At 40.6% G+C, this 20116-nt stretch overlaps 1 protein-coding gene across 1 annotated transcript; it reads left to right on the top strand.

Moving 5' to 3' along the window:
* Positions 1–223: 223 nt before the first annotated feature.
* On the top strand, positions 224–18234 carry htr2aa (5-hydroxytryptamine (serotonin) receptor 2A, genome duplicate a). Its single transcript, XM_007891843.1, has 3 exons — positions 224–578; positions 7159–7359; positions 17339–18234. The coding sequence occupies exons 1-3, from the start codon at positions 224–226 to the stop codon at positions 18193–18195; spliced, it is 1413 nt and encodes a 470-aa protein (XP_007890034.1). The 3' UTR covers positions 18196–18234.
* The last annotated feature ends 1882 nt before the right edge of the window (positions 18235–20116 follow it).

Genomic DNA, 20116 nt, shown 5'->3' with positions numbered 1-20116 from the left:
TTCTGGGAACGATTATGATAATCCAGTGGATATGGTTTGTGCAGCGACTTGAGAGCAATCAGCAGCAAGTCAGATAGTGAAGCAGCTGTAGGTGTTTTGAATGCAGATTAAGAATGGTAGATCTTAGGATCAGTGCTATTTTCCTCCTTACACCGTGATGATGGCACATTTTAAGTGCAAGCTGTTTCTCTGATCAGCAACGTCGTGACCCGAAGTCGAGAGAATGAGCTCTTCAAATGAAGCAGAGAACTTTTCCGCATTTTCCTCAGTCCCTTTTCTGCCAAATGTGAGCGCAATCCTCAGCAGAATCCTGAGCGGACCTGCAAACAGTACCGGCTCCTGGAACCTAACAGAGGTGCCTGAATTCAGTGAAGACAGAAAGGAGAAAAACTGGCCAGCTCTGCTGATTATCATCATAATTGTCTTAACGATTGGTGGAAACATCCTTGTTATTATGGCAGTATCACTTGAGAAAAAATTGCAGAATGCCACAAACTATTTCCTGATGTCTCTTGCAGTAGCTGACATGCTGGTGGGAATCCTGGTCATGCCTGTCTCACTCATTACCGTCTTGTATGGTAAGTAGATATAACAATTTCAGCTAATTAAATTGTCAATGGAAGAGAAATCGAATGCAATTTAAAAAAAACTGAAGTGAATTTAAAAAAACTGTTACCTAAAATAATCTGCTACTAAAGCAAGAATTATTTCCTTTTTTTTGTGCATGTGGTAATTAAAACATTCCGTGATTTAGTTTGAATTCTTTGACCGAGCAGTTTTTGAATGATGCATTTTGTTTACAATTTATAGCACTACCTATAATGGACGGTACATAGATATTCGGTTTCTGTTACAGGTGAAGTGCAAAAAGCTGTTCATTAGCAGTATTTCCTAAATAAATCAAATAATAATTTATATTCTTTTGATTTACTGTAAAAAGCCACTGTAGTTTCTATTGTGTCATGTGCCATTCACTGGTTTTATATAGAAAACAATGGCAGATCTCCCAGCACCCGGAAAGTATTTTACCCCAAATATATCCATGTGTGCTTTTCTAAAGAAAGCACCACCTAAAACAATGTGGTAATAATGGACTTATGCTACTTTGCTGAAATGAATCATTTTTTTACCTAATTATTACTCACAGTTAATTTGACCACTCACTGAGCCACCTGTTAGATAGGTTGACCACATGCGGAGAAAATGTTAAGTCGTGGTTTTCAGTGCTATCTGTCCTGGATGATTGAGAATAAATTATAATAATAATAATAATAATCCTTGCATTTGATATAGCGCTTTTCACGTCGGGAGGACGTCCCAAAGCGCTTCACAGAACACACTGTAAAGTGAATTGACTGTATATTTGTGGGCGAACGCGGCAGCGTATAAATGTGTAGCTCCGTGTTGGTTTGGAGCCTCTACAACAAGGGTGGACAGGTACACTGACAGTCATTCTTCACCCAGTTTATACTTCTATCCCTGGCCAGAAAGCACAGCACTGGTGAATATACATTGGTATAGTACACAGCTGACAGTGTCATTAAGTTTCTGATCAGTCTGAATCATTGACCCTTTTGGTAAACGGAGCTGTCAAGAGAGTGGCCTAGATATGGAGGGGACATGCAATACACTACAATCCTCAAACGTGGAGTAACTTTTACAACAGATAAATAAGAACATTGATGTTGAAAATGTGTTATCAGCAAGCTGAATTTTTGCACTAATTGCGACTATCAGTTAGTGGCACCCCATGTGAAATTTGCACACGAGAGTTACAATTCCCAATAGGACAAAGTCCCCAAAAGCAAAATGTCCCCAGCAAGCCACTGCTTTCTTTTACACCACTTTGCATTTTACGCACATGCCTTTTAACTTTGCAGCTTGGGATTTACGATTCTTTATTTGCAAATCTCACAATTCGATATTTGAATCCACAGACGTTGCAGTTTATTGGTAATGGTGGAGAATGTTTTTAATAGAATATATTCCCTGTTAGGTATACACAAACTCTTCGCAGAAATACAAGAGTAAAAATAATAGGAAAACAGAGTTATGAGGCAATCGTATGGGCAAATGTACTTGCAATCAGCAATGGGACCCAACCAGCAAAATGAAATATACTTGCATTGAAGCATAGTCTTAGCAAGCAGTGCTTGCTGGCATTGGGAACTGAAGGAGTTCATACAAAAGTCATTCATTCTCATGTAAGTCAACCTATTCACTGTACGTTGTTTTCTGGAGGTAAAAAAGGTTGTTTTTTAAGTATTGCTGCCCCTCTACCCACAGTGAACTTCTGTACCAACCCACTCTCTGTATCATTATGCACTTATACATTGTAGCCTCTACAAGGTGAAGTGTAGCTGTACGTGATCTGGACTAACACAATCAATTGAACCTTAAATTATAAACTCAAAATCATTATTTTAAATCTCATTTTTCAAAATGCCACCATCATTTGTTTCTACAGAGGGTTTTTGTGTTTGCTTTAGTTTGTGAGACATTATCACACTTTGTATGGTACACTGTCACTTTTCCATATCTGTTTCCAAGACCTCTCGCAGTCTACCATTAATACTAGTGTGAAATTAGTCACTGTGAGCTTTCCAGCAATGACTCTCCCTCTGCGGGAAAGCAAAGCGTGATGAACTCAGCAGTGTATGATCAAAGTTATAGCCCACATTACATACAATATTACAGCAGAGAATCAAGTAGTTTGGCCCAACTGGTCCATGCTGGTGTTTATACTCCACACAAGCCTCCACCACTTCTATTTACTCTGGTTTGCCTCTCTATTCCCTTCTACCTCTTGTATGCATCACATTTCCTCTTAAATATGAGGAATATTTTGCTTCACAACAGCTTCCAGCAGTGAGATACATATTGTCACTATCCTCTGCATGAAGTTCTTTTTTAAATTTGAGATTTTGCAGAAAATATCAATGAAACAAAAAGGGAAATCAATGTATTGACGTGCAAATTAATTCAAGAACATGGTCTTAAACACTGACTTTTTTAAGGCAGCATTCAAGCATTTATATTTGCTCATTCCCTTCTGAAATCTTTATCAGTTAGCATTCTGTGAATGTATTATGTAACTCTTTCAAGAAAATCATAGAGATAATCTTCTCAAGAATGAATTAAAGTGGAGGCATTAAGGTCTAATCAATTTATCAATAGGAAATGACTGAGTCTGGCAATAGCAAGGTACACAGGAAGCTACAAGTCTCATCTCACTTATGACCAATGTCATTGGCTTCTGTTTACAATAATAACTGTAATTGGTCCAACAATGTTAAGAAGGATCTTATCATGTTATTGACAATGTTTTTTGCACTCTTCAATAACAGAAGCAAAGAGCTTTTTTCTTCTACAGAATGGTTGCCTACAATTGCACTGTGACTATGCCTTACAGTAAATCCTGTGAAATGAAATGCTTTGGGAAATTTTACTGGTGTGGTAAGGTACTATATCAAATGCAAGGATTATTATTCTCATCAGATCTGGCACTTTAAAGGAACTGGAGAGGTACCTTAAAGAGAATCAGCTGCTTCTTTAAAGGTATTTATCCATTTCCTTTTTGAAGGCAAATATGGACTTTAGTTCAATCATTGTTCAACTCTACTTGAGCCATAGAGAACTGTGAAAATGTATGACACGGAAGAACGACATTCGGCCTATCATGTCTCTCCCATAAGAGCATTTTATTTCCTAAGTGCTTTGTGTGTGAAAAATTCTCCTAACTTCCCCATTGTTCCTTTATTAACTATCTTAAATTGATGCCTTCTAGTTACTGACTCACCAGCCAGTGAAATCATTTCTCCTTATTGACTTTATCAAAACCCCTCAACATTTTAAAGACCTCTCTCAGGTCACCCTTCAAACTTCTTTGCTCCAATGGGAAAAGTCTCTGCTCATAGGTCAAATCATTCATCCCCATATAATCCTAGGAAATTGTTTCCTTTGCACTCCCTTTATCACTTGACGTCTTTTCTCCAATGGGGTGACCAACACTGGACACAATAATAATAATAATAATAATAATACTTGCATTTGATATAGAGCTTTTCACGTCGGGAGGACGACCCAAAGCGCTTCACAGAACACACTGTAAAGTGAATTGACTGTACATTTGTGGGCGAACGCGGCAGCCAATTGTGCATAGCAATGTCCCACAAACAGTCGTAGATTGAAAATGACCAATTTTATTATTGTTTTGATTTTGGAGGGATTATTATTAGGCATGTGGAGTAAGGAAACTTGCCCAAGGTTTCGCCCTGCCTGGAATTGAACTCAGGTCTCTCGCTTGCAAGCGAGTGCTCTAACCACTGAACTACAGGACTCCTCAATATTCTAACTGTGGTCTGACTAATGATTTATATAAATTAAACATTACCTCTTTATTCCATTCGTTTTTTTGACAGCTTTGTGCACTGCTTTCCTGTCTTTAAGGAATTATGCACATGAACTCCGAAGTCCCTTTGCACTTCCTCTCCTTCTAATATTTTATGACCCAACATATACTTGCTATGGTTCCTCTCCTCATTCCTCCTCATTCTTTCTCCCAAAATGTATAATGTCACATTTGTCGACATTAAATTTCATTTATCATTCCTCTGCCCAATCAACTAATCTATGTCCCCCTGAAGTTATTGTTAATCTTCTTCATTGTTTGCTACACTCCCTATTTTTGTGTCATCTGCAAACTTAGAAATTGTTCATGCTCAGGAAACAATTAGAATCTGTAAAACAGAGTTTTGGAGCTGAGGCACACAGATCTGAGCATTGATTCGCTCGGCTGAAGTGCTAATCTCAGGCAATGAGCAAAGATCCAGCATCTTCTAGCAGGAAAGGAGAAAGCATCGGCAGGCTACCATCACAAGCCTCCTGGCAGACAGCTAGACAGCTGCACCAAGGGAAGCAGGTTGAGTGAGCAGGTCAATTTGTTCTCTCGGATTTCGTGGGTTTGTAACTTGGCGAGAGCTAAATAAGGGATAAAAAACATAAATATTAGTAAGGTGCATGCCATCACCATAGGAAAAATGCATTGTTATAATAATTGGGAAGATGTTTCTTAAATATAGGATGAAAGTCAAATACGGCCAAACTCCACAACATTTACCACCTTGTGCCCAGGTGACAAGAGGATACTTTTGCAAAATGTAAGGTGCAACAATTGTCAGCTTTCTTTTCCTTCAATATTCTGGGTGACATGTCTGTGAGTCAGTCTGGGAGATGCTTTGCTGCTAAGGCTTGAGATTGTGACCTGGACCTCTTATGCTATGTCACCAATATAAATGAGAGTAGAGCCAGCAACAGGTGATTTCATGAACAGTACAAAGTGTCCCCACGCAGTGTAAGTTTGTGGTGGGCGAGAATCAAGCAATCACCTCTTTAATGATATTTAAAAAGCACTGAATTTTTGCAAGGCACAATGCCAACATTGATTACAATATTCATTTTTTTATATTCACTTGATGTAATACTTTAATTCTGTGAAGATAAGCACAGCATTGCTGTGAACTGCAGAACATTACAGATTGTGTTCAACAAGACAAGATTACATTTTAACTATTTCAATGTTCTTGTTAGTCATTTTAGCCATAGCATACAGTATGTAGAATAAAATATATTTATAATATTTGTATTTGTTAATGTCTCCCACACATGCTTTCCGTCTCAGCATAGTGCCAACCCTTCTATCTTTCCAAACAATGTCATCTCCCTCCCCACCATACCAGCTCTCTGTCCTTCACTTTTACATTTATTAGTTTTAAAGTGTTGGTATCTGAACATGTGAGGCTAAGTAAACCTACAGTAGACTGGTGAAGACACAGCTACATTAGTTATGTGGAGTCCCAAACTGTGTTATATCCAACTCCCTAAATCATACATAGAAGGTTATAATATGGAAAAGATAGTAAAGAGTTCAACACTCGGTTACTCTCATACCCAGAAAATTAGTCAGCTTCACTGATAACATTCCAGTGAAAGTCTGCATGTTGAGATGTTGAGATGAGGATAAGATGGAGTTTGGCTGTGATCCTATGCTAACTGAAGTCAAATGGCCTCTTGATAATGCCAAGGCTTATAAACAAAGATTGATCACTTGAGTGAGGTCCCAGAAAGCAAATCATCAGCTTCAGAAGAATTGGTAATTATAAACAAACACAATACAGTACTGACTAGATTTAATTATTGAGTAAGCTATTAAATTAATTGAATGATCGATAAAAATAGTGAGGTTTATCATTCTCTGATTTCTAAAACTAACTATTGTTTTGATACACATTTATCATGGGAAATCCCATATTGACTGTTGGACAATAACACGACTGATTGTTTTAAATAATAATTGAGTACATTTCTAGCGAGATCCAACACTTTATTCCTATCTTTTCAGATTAGTTGTTTATTTTTCTTTCTCTCCTTCAAGTTTCAAATGGAGTAGCAAATGCTCATTCCCTGGTCTGCTGCTTCTTGGTTTCATTTTGGCCAATTTTGCATGTCAGTCAAATAGCTGCACAGAAGCCTGAAGTTTCCTACGGTTCTTTCAGCTTCAAAATTAAGACTGAATTTAAGAATTTTTTAACAATTCTGTAGGATCTTACATTTTAAGATAAAATGATCTTACAGTGGAACTTCAAGCTCCTGCCCAGTTTGCCTCTGTTCCCTCAGAGAATGGAAGGGTTAAATAGCTCAAATGTACTGGTCTAATCTGACCACTATGGTCATCATGAAATCTGACCTGCTATAACCTGAAACTTACAGTGATATTTCCCAAATATCTCACATTCAGAGATTTTGTAGCTCACTTTATGAAATATTTTATTAAAGCAGAGGCTTGTGTCCTGTACCTTGGCCTTATTTTTCATCACCTCAGAATTAATAATAACAAACCTTGCATTTGATATTGCATCTTATCATATCGTTGAGATGTCTCAAAGTGCTTCACAGAATATATTGTAAATTCTGTGTGCTAGAAGTTCTTCTGAGTGCTAGACGTGGATTGTGTAATTTGTGAGCGAATTGAATTGTTACAAAATGTTTTCTGCATTCGAAATAAAATGTGTGCCCGCATCCAAAACCAAATTATTGAATGTGGAGTTACATTTCATTTACAAACTAAAATTCACTGACCTCTCTTATTAATTTCTTCAGGATACATCTGGCCATTACCTACAAAACTGTGTCCCATTTGGATTTATTTTGATGTCTTATTTTCAACTGCTTCCATAATGCATTTGTGTGCAATATCTTTGGATCGTTATATCGCCATACGAAATCCCATCCATCACAGCCGCTTCAACTCAAGGACTAAGGCTCTCATGAAAATAATTGCTGTTTGGACCATATCAGCTGGTAAGTGTAACAATGCAATAGGATCTACAAGAAAATTGTGATTCTGTTTCCCCTTTTCAAGTATAATGTGTCTAAAGTAAAATAATAATAGATTCTAATTTTTAAAAAATCTAGACAGACAGTAATAAGGGCCCTGATTGTACTGAGTGCATGGTTATAATAGTAATCAGCATGGTGTGGTGCATTGCCGAGGTGGAACTCAATGGGGATTTATTTTGAGATAATTCGTCATTATATACTATTCAAAGTAAATTCAGTGAAGAGAGTTTATGGAGCAGACAATGAGTAGTACAGCAAGAAAAAACTCCATCAAAATTGCTATAGAATTTTATGCAGGAAACTAGATAATGCCATGGATTAGTGCACTTTATTTTTACATCTTTAACCAGCATCCAGCCACCTGCACAGGGTGAAAGGATGCTCCCTCATCTGGTCTAAAGATTCTAAATGAAGTAAATTTTGCTGTGGCCTCACAACATGAAACTGATCATGTAGGAGTCCTGTAGCTCAGTGGTTAGAGCAATCGTCTCGCAAGCGAGAGACCTGAGTTTGATTCCCGGCAGGGCAAAACGTTGGGCAAGTTTCCTTACTCCACACACCTTTGTTTACCTACCAATAAGTAGGAACCTGGTTGTTTTTCCAGAAGTAATAATTCCTTCAAAAAAAATAATAATAATAATGATTTCGTCAATCAATCCACTACTGCTTTTGGGACACTGCTGTGTGCAATTGGCTGCTACGTTTTGCCCACAAAATATACGGTCAATTCACTTTATATTCTGTGAAGCGCTTTGAGATGTCTCGGAGATGTGATAAGGCACTATATCAAATGCAAGGATTATTAATATTATTATCATAATTTGGCACGACACAACCTGGCTCAGAGTAGGTCAGGGATGGCTGGTTGTGCAATCTAGAAAATTTCCCGATGGTATAGCAGGAGTTGTTTTTTTGCTGGTTGTGGTTACTCACATTAAGGTTGGTGCAGAAATGAGTAAGCTCTGCTCAGCAGCTGGCAGTGCTGCACCAGACCTGGAAGTCTTTAATGTTGGGCCCTAAAGTCCAGAGTTCCAATCTGGATTTGGAAAGGATTCATGAATATTAAATCCAGTCTGTAACCAGATTTTCCTCATTCCAACCCACAGGAACTGCACTCCAATGTGTATCCAAGAAGGATTTGGCATTAGATCAGAGCAGGTCGTTGTGACAATATTTAACAGCATATTTCAATATGTTCGAATCTTTGCGAAAGCTAGGTCGAAGCATCTGTATTTTCGACCCCTCTGATTACTGGAAGTGATAGGAATCCTCTGGAGGGTTCGATAAATGGAGGACTGGATTTTGGAAGTTTTAGTTTTTTTACACTCCAGTGAGTGTATTCTTCCCTTCGCTTTCTTGGTCTATACAATGTAGAGATACTATGGGGTTAATTTTGCAGCCTTTCGTAGTGTGGTTCATTATCTCCTTGAACACAATTTGAATTAATGAAAATTCAGAGTGTTTTCATTGGTCACTAACACCTCCTCAATTTCCTCACGTTAGATGCATCGCAAGTCAGTGCCACCTTTGAATTTTCAAGAACATCGCTGGCTTTGATTTCAGTTCTCGGAGACACTTTTGAGTTCTGCTTCACTGGATACTCACTGAATTTGGTCAATTTCATGTTTTTGCTGCACTTAAATTCCAATCTGTGTGATAGGGGAAGCTTTCAGGAAAGAGAATCTCTTAGGTGATACCATTGTGCTGGGCCCATGGACAGGGAAGAGAGAGTGGGGAATCATACTTGGAATTGTAGACATGTGCTTAACAACAACAATGAAGTGGGTTATAATACAATACTGTGGAGTCCTGTAGCTCAGTGGTTAGAGCACTTGCTTTGCAAGCGAGAGACCTGAGTTCAATTCCAGGCAGGGCGAAACCTTGGGCAAGTTTCCTTGCTCCACACACCTAATAATAATCCCTCCAAAACCCAAAACAATTATAAATTGGTCATTTTCAATCTACGACTGTTTGTGGGACATTGCTGTGCGCAATTGGCTGCCGCGTTCGCCCACAAATATACAGTCAATTTACTTTACAGTGTGTTCTGTGAAGCGCTTTGGGATGTCCTCCCGACGTGAAAAGCGCTATATCAAATGCAAGGATTATTATTATTATTATAATACAACATTACATTTGTATTGCACCTTTCACATCAGGAAGACATCCCAAGGAGCTGAAATAATAGGGTTCTACTATACCTAACTATAATTACCAAATGGAAAAAATAATCAATAGCAGCACAAATGGACAAGGTCATAAAGAATACAAATAGACTCCTTGACTTTATGTCCAGAGGAATTTTACATTTATATAACATCTTGGTTAGATCCTTTGACGTACTGTAGTTAGTTTCAGCCTCTCTGCCCCCACCCTTTGGGGCTCCATCGCACAATCCCTTCCCCTTGCTCCCTCTCTTACCTCCTTCAAGGCACGACTCAAGGCCCTCCTTTTCGACTGTGCCTTCAGCCGCCCTTCTACCTCTCTGCCCTCCCTTATCCCAACCCTGCCCCTCTACGCCTGGATCCTGACCCCCGACTGTTCAGCGCCAAGGGACGTCCTCCGGACCGGAAAGGCGCTTTACAAATGTAATTTTGCTGTTATATAAAAAAACCAGCAACAACAACAATAGCCTGGCAGCTGCTGCCACTGCCATCTCGGCCACGACCTGGGAGGCTAAACCTGAGGCTGATGCCATCCCGCTGATCGCTCGCTTACGGTCTCTGAGTGCGCATTTTGGCTACCGGCCCGACCCAAACCTCCCTCTAAATGTCTCTCCTCCCACCCGCCTCTATGTCTCTCCTCACACCACCCTCTATGTCTCTCCTCCCACCCCCCTCCATCTGCTACTCCCCCTCTGTCCTTCTCTCCCACCGCCCTCCCCGTCTTCTCTCTCTCCTCGACCCCATCACCACTTCCCTCTGCTCCAGCCTGGGCATCCTCCGCTGGGCCCATCATGGCTCCCGGCACTGGCTGCCCCAGAGCAGCAACCCCAAGTGTCCAATCATTTACTCCTTCCGCTCAAACCGCCTGCTTAAGGCAAACCCAACTTCCCCCTTCCTCATACATTTCCTCCCCAACTCTCCACTCACACTATTCTCTACAACCATCTCTCCTGTACACCCAAAAATCCTCTCCGCATCACTCTCTCCTCCCCCCCTCCCTCCAGCAAACCACCCGCATTTCCCTCCAAAATGTCCGTTCCCTCTCAAATGAAGCCCTCGCTATCCTCATCCTGGACGAGCACCTTGACATTCTTGGGCTCACCGAAACCTGACTCTCCCCCAATGGCCCCGTTTCCCTAGTTGAAGCCTCCCCTCCATGCTGCACCTTCCACCACACCCCCATCCAAATCAACGTGGCGGCAGGGTGGCCTTCATTTCCAAAGCCTCCCTTGGTCTGCTCCATGATCGCCTCTCCTCCACCTTCAACTCCCTCGTGCCCCTGAAATCCAGGACCACCTCCAAACCCACTTGATCCCCCTGGTACAACAACCATCTCCGCTCCCTAAAAACCCAAACCCGGCCGCTCGAGCGCAGATGGCAGAAAACTGGCCTGACAGTCCACTGCCAACTGTGGCTCGAGCATCTCCACAGCTACCGCCATTCTTTGACACACGCAAAAACGGCCTTCTACTCCATCATCTTGGAGACTAAACACAACCCTGAAGTCCTTTTTTCCACCACCCACTACCTCCTCCGTGCCCCCCTCAGGCTTCCTCAATCTTCATATCAAATGCCAAGTGCAAGGAGGTCAAGGACTTCTTTTCATCTAAAATTCACCACATCCACCTGCCTCTTGTCACCCACTACCATGCCCTCTCTGTCCCCCTCACCCTCCCCATCATCTGCTCCTACCACCAACCCCATTCTACATTCCTTCCTCCCCATCTCTCCCTCTTTCCTCTCACCACCATCACCTCCATCAAACCCACCATCTGCTGCCTCGACCCCCTCCTCTGCCCACTACTGGCTGACCTCAACAACCAGTCCCTCTCCTCTGGATCAGTCCCTGCCCCCTTAGAACTGCTGTCATCGTCACCTCCTGAAAAAACCTTCCCTAGATCCCTCAAACCCTATCCACTACTGCCCCATTTCTAACCTTCCTCGCAAAAGTCCTAGAACTCATTGTTGCCAATCAACTTCGTGCACACCACTCCTCCTACTCCCTCTTCGAAACCCTCCAGTCCGGGTTCCGCCCTGCCCACAGTATAGAGACTGCGCTTGTGAAAGTCACAAATGACATCCTCTCTATCTGTGACCAGGGCTCCCTCTGCCTCCTTGTCCTCTTGGACCTCTCGGTGGGGTTCGACACAGTCGATCACGCCATCCTTATCCACCGCCTTTCCTCTGTCGTCCACCTCAGTGGGACTGCACTCGTCTGGTTTGAGTCCTACCTCACAAACCGCCAGCAGTATATCTGCACAAATGGCTTCTCCTCCCACTCTCACCCGGTCACCTGCGGGGTACCCCAAGGATCCATCCTTGGCCCCCTCCTTTTTCTGATCTACATGCTCCCTCTTGGGGATGTCATCCGCAGACATGGGGTACATTTCCACATGTACGTGGATGACACCCAACTCTATTTTTCCACCTCTCTTTGTGATCCGCAGTCCCCTGATGTTCTGTCAGCCTGCTTGTCAGACCTCAGGGGTTAGATGAGCACAAACTTCCTTCAGCTAAATGTTGACAAGATGGACGCCATATTCTTCAGCTCTCGTCAACGTCTAAATTCTCATGGTTCTCACCTCCTCCACCTACCCGACCTCCCCCTAAAACTCTCCGAACCTGTACGCAACCTAGGTGTCAGGTTCGACCCCCAATTATCCTTCCTTCCTCACATCCGGTCCCTCACCAGCACCACTTTCTTACACCTCCGACACATCGCCCGCCTCCGCCAATACCTCTCTCCGAAAGCCGCTGAAACCCTGGTCCATGTCTTTGTCACCTTTCGGCTGGACTATTCAAACGCCTTCCTCGCGGGTCTCCCATCCACCACTATCCATAAAATCCAAATCATTCAAAACTCTGCCGCCTGCATTCTCACCCGCACCAAACTACGCTCCCCAATTACCCCAGTCCTTGCCAGACTGCACTGACTGCCCATCCCAGAGAGGATCGATTTCAAGATCCTCACCCTTGTATTCAAATCCCTCCACTCCTCTGCACCTCCCTACCTCTCTGATCTCTAATAATAATAATAATCCTTGCATTTGATATAGCGCTTTTCACGTCGGGAGGACATCCCAAAGCGCTTCACAGAATTTACTGTAAAGTGAATTGACTGTATATTTGTGGGCGAACGCGGCAGCCAATTGCGCACAGCAATGTCCCACAAACAGTCGTAGATTGAAAATGACCAATTTATTATTGTTTTTGGTTTTTGGAGGGATTATTATTAGGAGTGTGGAGTAAGGAAACTTGCCCAAGGTTTCGCCCTACCTGGAATTGAACTCAGGTCTCTCACTTGCAAAGCGAGTGCTCTAACCACTGAGTTACAGGACTCCAGGACTCTCTCCTCAAAACAGTGCCCGGTCGCCTTCGTTCCTCCGGGTCTGGTCTCCTCTTCGTCCCTTGAGTCCTCCGCTCCACCCTCGTCGGCCGTGCCTTCAGCCACTATGCCCCGAGGCTCTGGAACTCCCTTCCTCACTCCCTTCGCCTCGCCCCCTCTCTTCCAATTTTCAGGTCCCTGCTGAAGACCTTTCTTTTCGACCGTGACTTTGGTCACCTTCCTTCCACTCCCCCTGGCTCGGCCCCGGGATCCATTAATGTGAAGTGATCTGAGACGCCGTCCAGGGTGGAGGACGCTATATAAATCCAAGTTGTTGTTGTTGTTGTTTATTTGTTACAATACAGGAAGGATATCTTAGCCGTGGAAATAAGTGCAGCGAATACCAGAGGACCTGATAGAGGTGTTTAAAATTATAAAAGGATTTGATAAAGTGAATGTAAAGGTGTTTTCCACTTGTTGATGAGTCCAAAATGAGGGGCATAAATAGAAGATAGCCAGTAGTAGATCTAAAAGGAAGTTTAAGAGAAATTTATTTATGAAAATAGTGGTGAGAATGTGGAATTCACTGCTGGAAGCTCTGGTTGAAATAAAAAGCATCAACATATATAAGAAGAAACTTGATGCATATATGAGGGAGAAGAGCAAAGAAGGCCATCTCGGACCAGCTATTCTCCTGACCTAAAAGGCACTGTATAAATGTAAATTGTATTGCATTGAAGGGATTAGATGGGTATAGGTGAATAGGAGGAGTGGAGGTTTGTGTGGAGTATAACAAATGGCACAGACTAGTTGAGCCGATAGGGCATTTCCATGTAATTTCTCATCACTGACAACCCTCATTTTGATGAGCATCAAATCATCAAAATTCATAAATAATTTTTTCGACCCTGTGCAGAGAAGACCAAGGATTACAATATTGCATTGGAAATAGTGCTGTACCATACTAAGAGAATAATAATAATAAAAATAATCTTTGCATTTGATATAGCACGTTTTCACATCTTCAAGACCCTCAAAGAATATACTGTAGGGTGAATTGACTGTATATTTTGTGGGCGAGACATTGTTTTGATAAGTAGAGTGGACATATAAAGATAAGTAGGAAACAAGAAGCCTTTTGATCAGTAAAGCAGAGCCAAGCTCAGTTATCATTAAGCTTGGTTTACCAGCTACATTATTGATACCAAATTAAAATGAAATATAATAGCAGATAAAAATTAAACTGAATGAGGAAACTGGACAATGGGATGAGACTTTATTTTTGAAACGTGCTGCTCAAAATGAGGGCTATATTAAGACTTACATAGGATATATTTTATAGAAAATGGAACAGAAAATGGAGCAGTGTCTTCCACTATGATTATAAATGAGTCCACTGAGAACTGGTATGATGATAATTGGGTTGTGTTTTCAATGGATATGAGAGTGATTCGGTTATTCTGTATCCCAGTACGACAGGAGGTGGATAATGCTGGAAGCCAGAATGATAGTAAACAAATGATGCTCTAAACAGGATTGATAATACATCTATTTGCTTTTACTTGGTAACGTCAACCGCAGACATGGGGGTTTCACTTTCACATGTATGAGGATGATACCCAACTCTATCTTTCTGCCGCCATCCTCAATTCCAGAATCTCCTCTGTTCTGACTGATTGCCTGCTGGACATCAAGTCCTGAATGAGCTCTAACATCTTTCAAATAAATGTCAACAAGGCTCCCATCAGCGCTTTCTCACCTTTGGCGCTGACCGCATCATCAACAACAACAGCAACAACAACTTGGATTTATATAGCGCCCTCCACGCCGGACGGTGTCTCAGAGTGCTTAAACCTGCCTGAACATTCGCTCCACTTCACTTTGCAGGTATCGAACCTCAGTGTCTTGTTTGACCCACATCTGGGCTCTTACTTGCTCAGTCTACCCTCAACTTTGTCACATTGCCTATCACCGCCACCATCTCTTCCTCCGGAATGCCAAGACCCTCATTCACTCTTTCATCAGGTCAAGGCTTGACTATGTCAACATTCTGCTTGCCATAAGCCCTGGCGTTTCCCAACATAAACTGCAGACTATCCAGAATTCTGCAGTCCATGTCCTCTCTTGCACCAGGCTTCCTGAGCTTATCAGCTGATTTCATTGTTTAATATATAATAATAATAATCCTTGCATTTGATATAGATATCTCAAAGCGCTTCACAGTATATACTGTAAAGTAAATTAACTGTATATTTTGTGAGTGAAACTCAGCAGCCTATTGTGCACAGTGTCTCATAAATAGCCATGGATCCACTAGTTCTTAACCCCCTGAGATTGAATTCAAGGTCCTTGTTCTCACCTTCAAATCCCTCCATTCCATGATTATTTGTGGGACATTGCTGTACACAAAATTGGCTATCGCATTTGTTTACAAAATACACAGGCTCTACACTTCACTTTACAGTAAATCCTGTGAAGGGCTTTGAGACATGTTCCAAATGTCAAAGGTACTGAATCAAATGCAAGAATTAATATGATTTACACATGGTTAACATTACCCACAAATTAGACGCTATTGCTCTTAGTCACCCTCTGCAAACTGTCATAGTTAGTTGGATGACAGTATTTTCCACTTGGAGAACTGAGTTGCTCGGGCCCATCCTTTTAATCCATTTCAGATTTTCCTGGCTTAAAAGTTCAGTCTTATCTTTCTTTACAGGTTATATCCAGGCTTCTTAAAAGATCAAATACAGATAGTTATAGAGCGGATTAGAATTTAACAGGTATGAGACCCGAGCCCCTAGTCTAAGCATCTCAGAAAGTCAGCAGCTGAAATTGGAATGGGAGCAGGGGTCTCGGTCTCAGTGGAGCAAAAAGTTGGAGTGGGCGTGTGTTGGAACCTGGATGCAAATTTGAGTAACAAAGGGAGTCAGTGCCAAAATCCAAGTACCAATCTAATCTGTCAATTCGACTCCTTTGGTTGTGTTTTTGCCTCAGTGCCAGAATGTTGTTGATTGAAGCCCCAACTGGGAATTGAACTCAGAGCCTAGGCAGTTACTCCAGTGCAGTACTGAGGAAACATTACTAGAGCTGCTATCTTTTTGATGAAACATTAAACTGAGGTTCTGTCTGCCAGTTCAAGTTTTAAGCATATTATAACACTATTCAAAGAGAATTTCTCCCATTATCCCAGCCAGCAATCCTCAAATCAAAATGGTCATGCTTCATAACTTAGTTGGTTAACCTGCAATGCAATGCACACTCTGGGGTCCCAAAACCTTCACTCTTGCCAACCTGCACACCCCAAGCTATGAATGGTGCCACTGCCAAGCCATATGCCATGACTGCAGTAGCTGAATGCCTTAAATTAATTCCATTCTAACACATATCACATATCATCTAAACACATATAAAATTACAAACAAGAATAATGAGAGTACATACCATTAAGCTTAGAAGAAAATCACCTCACCGAATCTTCCATGGTAATCTTCTTATTGAAAAAGAAGTTATCAGAATGAATTAGGGTGGTTATTCAATACTTTAAGAAAGCCAAATGTGATTCCAGCATTTCTAGAGTTAAGCAGCATCTTTATTGCATTGAGATTGGTACAAGTTAATTGATATTGTCAACACATCTCAATTAATTTATTTGGCAATACTACTATGTTCTGTCAGTCTGATTCTCAATTCCAGTTAAGGGGACAATGTTGAGGGGTGTGTAATGACTTTAGTCTGAATAGGGAGTTGAACAAGAGCTGTTATTGTTCGTCAGTATTAGAGACAATTACATTATTGTTGAAGCGTGTTTGACTCCACTAAAGGTGAATTCAACAAGATTATATAGTATTCTGCCATAGTTCAAAGCATGCATTTTCATGTGGCTGCTCTCTGAGTAGATGGCAGCCTCGACAGTAAAAATGCTTGAAGCCTAGGTACGGGTAGTTGTATATCATATTGACAAACAGTTAAGAGACATTTCTAATAAAATGTACAGTAATGTTTAACAATATTTCCACAGTCCAAAACACTACAAGGACAGAATAAACTTGCGATGATTCTCCTGTTGTCAGTAAATTAGATGAGATGTAATGGCTAAATTTACTACTCAGAATGAATGATATATTATTAATAATAATGATCCTTACATTTGGTTTAATGCCTTTCACATCATGAGGACATCCCAAAATTCTTCACAGAATATATTGGAAAGGTAATTGACTGTATATATTGTGGGCAAAATGTAGCAGTCAATAACGCACAGCAGTGTCCCACAAACAGTCATGGATTGAGTGAACACATTTTTTGAAGGAAATCTTTGCTATCTCATGAATGCAGTACAAATAATGCAAAAACAGCTCAAATCATTAAAATGTGTTTCTTTTTGGCAAAGTTGTGTAGTAGCTGTATCATCGCTAACATGTTCTTTTTTTCTTTAAATTATATCAAGGTATTTCTATGCCAATCCCTGTTTTTGGTCTTCAAAATGAAAAAAAAGTTTTGAAAGATGGCAGCTGCGTTCTGACAGATAATCATTTTGTCCTGGCGGGCTCCTTCGTGGCATTCTTCATTCCGCTCACAATAATGGTAGTCACTTATTTCTTAACTATTAGAGCCTTGCAGCAAGAAGCTACATTATGCTTAAATTTATTCAAACCCAAACCCAAATGGTCTCCATTTAGGATGTTTCTTCAGAAAGGACCTCTGTCAGTCAACTCATCAGAGAAAGCCGTGATGCTAACAAAATGCAACATTAAAAACACATCACCACAAATGCTATCTAGATGGTCTTTAAATAAAGAACTGGGGCCTTCAGTAAAACGGTCGATGCAATCAATCAGCAATGAACAGAAGGCGTCCAAGGTTCTTGGAATTGTGTTTTTCCTCTTTGTTGTGATGTGGTGTCCATTCTTTATAACAAATGTAATGTTTGTAATATGTCTGGAGGTCTGTGATAAAGAACTCATTGAAGAACTCCTGAACATATTTGTCTGGGTAGGTTATGTTTCCTCTGGTATCAATCCATTGGTGTACACCCTCTTCAACAAAACCTACCGGTCCGCCTTCTCTCGCTATATTTACTGTCAGTACAAGGAAGACAGAAAGCCTCATCCGAAAATATTAGTCAGCACGGTACCTACCCTGGCATCAAGCAAAGACAAACTGCAGCTCTCTAGTACAGAGAGCTTGAAAAACTGTGCAGAAATGAGGACCAACATCCCTTCTATTGAAACACTGGGAAAAGAATATCTGGAAACATCAAAGGTTGCAGCAGTTCATATCACAGAGAAGGTCAGTTATGTTTGAATGCAACTGAAAATATGAATGCCTTCATCCAGACAGTTAGAAAACAGAAAAAAATCACATATTTTCAAATTCTGTGTACTTACAATGGCAAATATACATTATATAAAGAGAGACTCAAACATACATCCAATACATAATGCATACAGTGCCTTTGCCATTATGTACAGCAGAAGCTCATATCACAGGTGGTTTACCTCATGACGAAAAAAATCAAGGTCAGAAGCAAAATTAAGTACTGTACATTGTAACTCGACTTCATCATAGGTATTGACTTAATATAAGATGTTTATGTCACATTCAGAATTGTCAATTAAAGATATAGCTAGAATTGAAAATCATTACCAGTCCATTCATAAAGTTCATTCTTCACAACATAAAATTGTTTCTGTTATATGACCACGGACTGATGCGCTAATATCACCTGAAAGGTTTTTGGCTGCTGTTAGGAGCTCTCTAGGTTGATTGTCTGCAGATAGCAATTTCCATGTATTCTACAAAGGTTTCTGATGAACGTTTTCTTTTCACTAGACTTAGCAACATAAGGATCAAAAAAAATTAGAAAAATGTGCAAAAGTAGATTACATATATTTGCTGATGATTCATTGTAAGCTGTACAAACCAATTTCTATGATCCGGGAAATGTGCTTTTTGTGAATAGTATCAATAAAATGCTGTGAATATTAATATTTTTCTTTCTAGTTTCTGCATATTGTAAAACCATTTACAGAGATGTAAATAAGGTAGAAAGAGTTTAGGTGTAATGGTGTGTTTTTGTTTTATAAATGCAGAGAAAACCAGAGATTGTTGCTTCAAAGCAATAGAACAGCTCAGTATTCATGGTACACTTTCACGCAATAATTTTCACCCCTTTTGCCTCTGATGGAGGAAAATAATTTGTTTATGAAGTGCTACCAATAAAACCGAGTAAGGGTTGAAAATCAGAACATTGTAATCTATAAAAATGTCCAAATGTTTCAATTGTTCAACTTGTAGATCAGATCTAACTGAGAATAGTAGGTCAAAGGTTGAAAACCTAAAACAGTGAATTGTATAAAAAATTGGTTACAACTGTGTTTGAATTTCTCAAATATGATTTGAGCAGTTTGAAAGATCCACTGTTCATAAATGTTTTCATTGAGAATGTTTTATTGTGTTATATTTGGGCGGAGTCAAATTACAATTGGCTTGTGAATGGATGGAGTGGCCATCGATGTAGAAGCGGCTGCAGGCGGCTGGCTGTCAATCACCTTTAAGTGGCTGCTACTTGGTCTCCTAATCAGCAACAGCAGTGGCCCCAATGTATCCTGTTCAACAGCCTTCCACTGTACTTGTTTTTGTGGAATTCAATTCTACCGTGTTATATTATCATATTGCCAATCATAGCAAAGGCTTGGATATCTGTCACTGGCACACTGAATGAATGTTTCCAAAGGCCAGTTATGAAAATGGGATGAAATGTTTACACACTGGGAAGAGCTTTGCCGCAGGTTATTCTTGTTTGACTCGCAAAAGCTTCATCCTGTCAACCTGTTACTGTCCAAATTATCCTGTGTTTATTTTCCCATAGTGAAGTCTCCATACCTTCCCCTCTTTCAAGGTACCTCTTTGACTGCACTTTCAGTCATCTATATGGAAGGTGCTACGACAGCCCCTGTTGTGTTTCAGACAATTGGGTACCTGTATTATTGAACTGCAGATAAAACTTGACTGATTTGCAAAAATTAACCTATTTAAAAAGAATACAGTAGAGAGCAGCAATCCCTTCATTCTCTCTTAGCTGCTCATTCAAAGTACTGCTGATATGTACACTATCACAGAAGTTATATAAAAGGGTCTGAATTTAAAATTCTGTACAGAAGGACATTCAATTAAACTTTGAACTGTTTACCATACTTTGGAGCCCTTGCTCATGCGATTTGAG

Source organism: Callorhinchus milii, unplaced genomic scaffold (assembly GCF_018977255.1).
Source record: "Callorhinchus milii isolate IMCB2004 unplaced genomic scaffold, IMCB_Cmil_1.0 Scaffold4, whole genome shotgun sequence".
NCBI classification, from domain to species: domain Eukaryota; kingdom Metazoa; phylum Chordata; class Chondrichthyes; order Chimaeriformes; family Callorhinchidae; genus Callorhinchus; species Callorhinchus milii.
The sequence above is the reverse complement of the archived record's forward strand: the minus strand, read 5'-3'. Positions and strand labels throughout refer to the sequence as shown.

Bases quoted from the DNA above. Each gene is read 5' to 3' on its own strand.
- htr2aa (XM_007891843.1), top strand. From the start codon at position 224: ATGAGCTCTTCAAATGAAGCAGAGAACTTTTCCGCATTTTCCTCAGTC. The intron at 579-7,158 runs GTAAGTAGATAT...TAATTTCTTCAG, and splicing joins ACTCATTACCGTCTTGTATG to GATACATCTGGCCATTACCT. The intron at 7,360-17,338 runs GTAAGTGTAACA...AATTATATCAAG, and splicing joins TGTTTGGACCATATCAGCTG to GTATTTCTATGCCAATCCCT.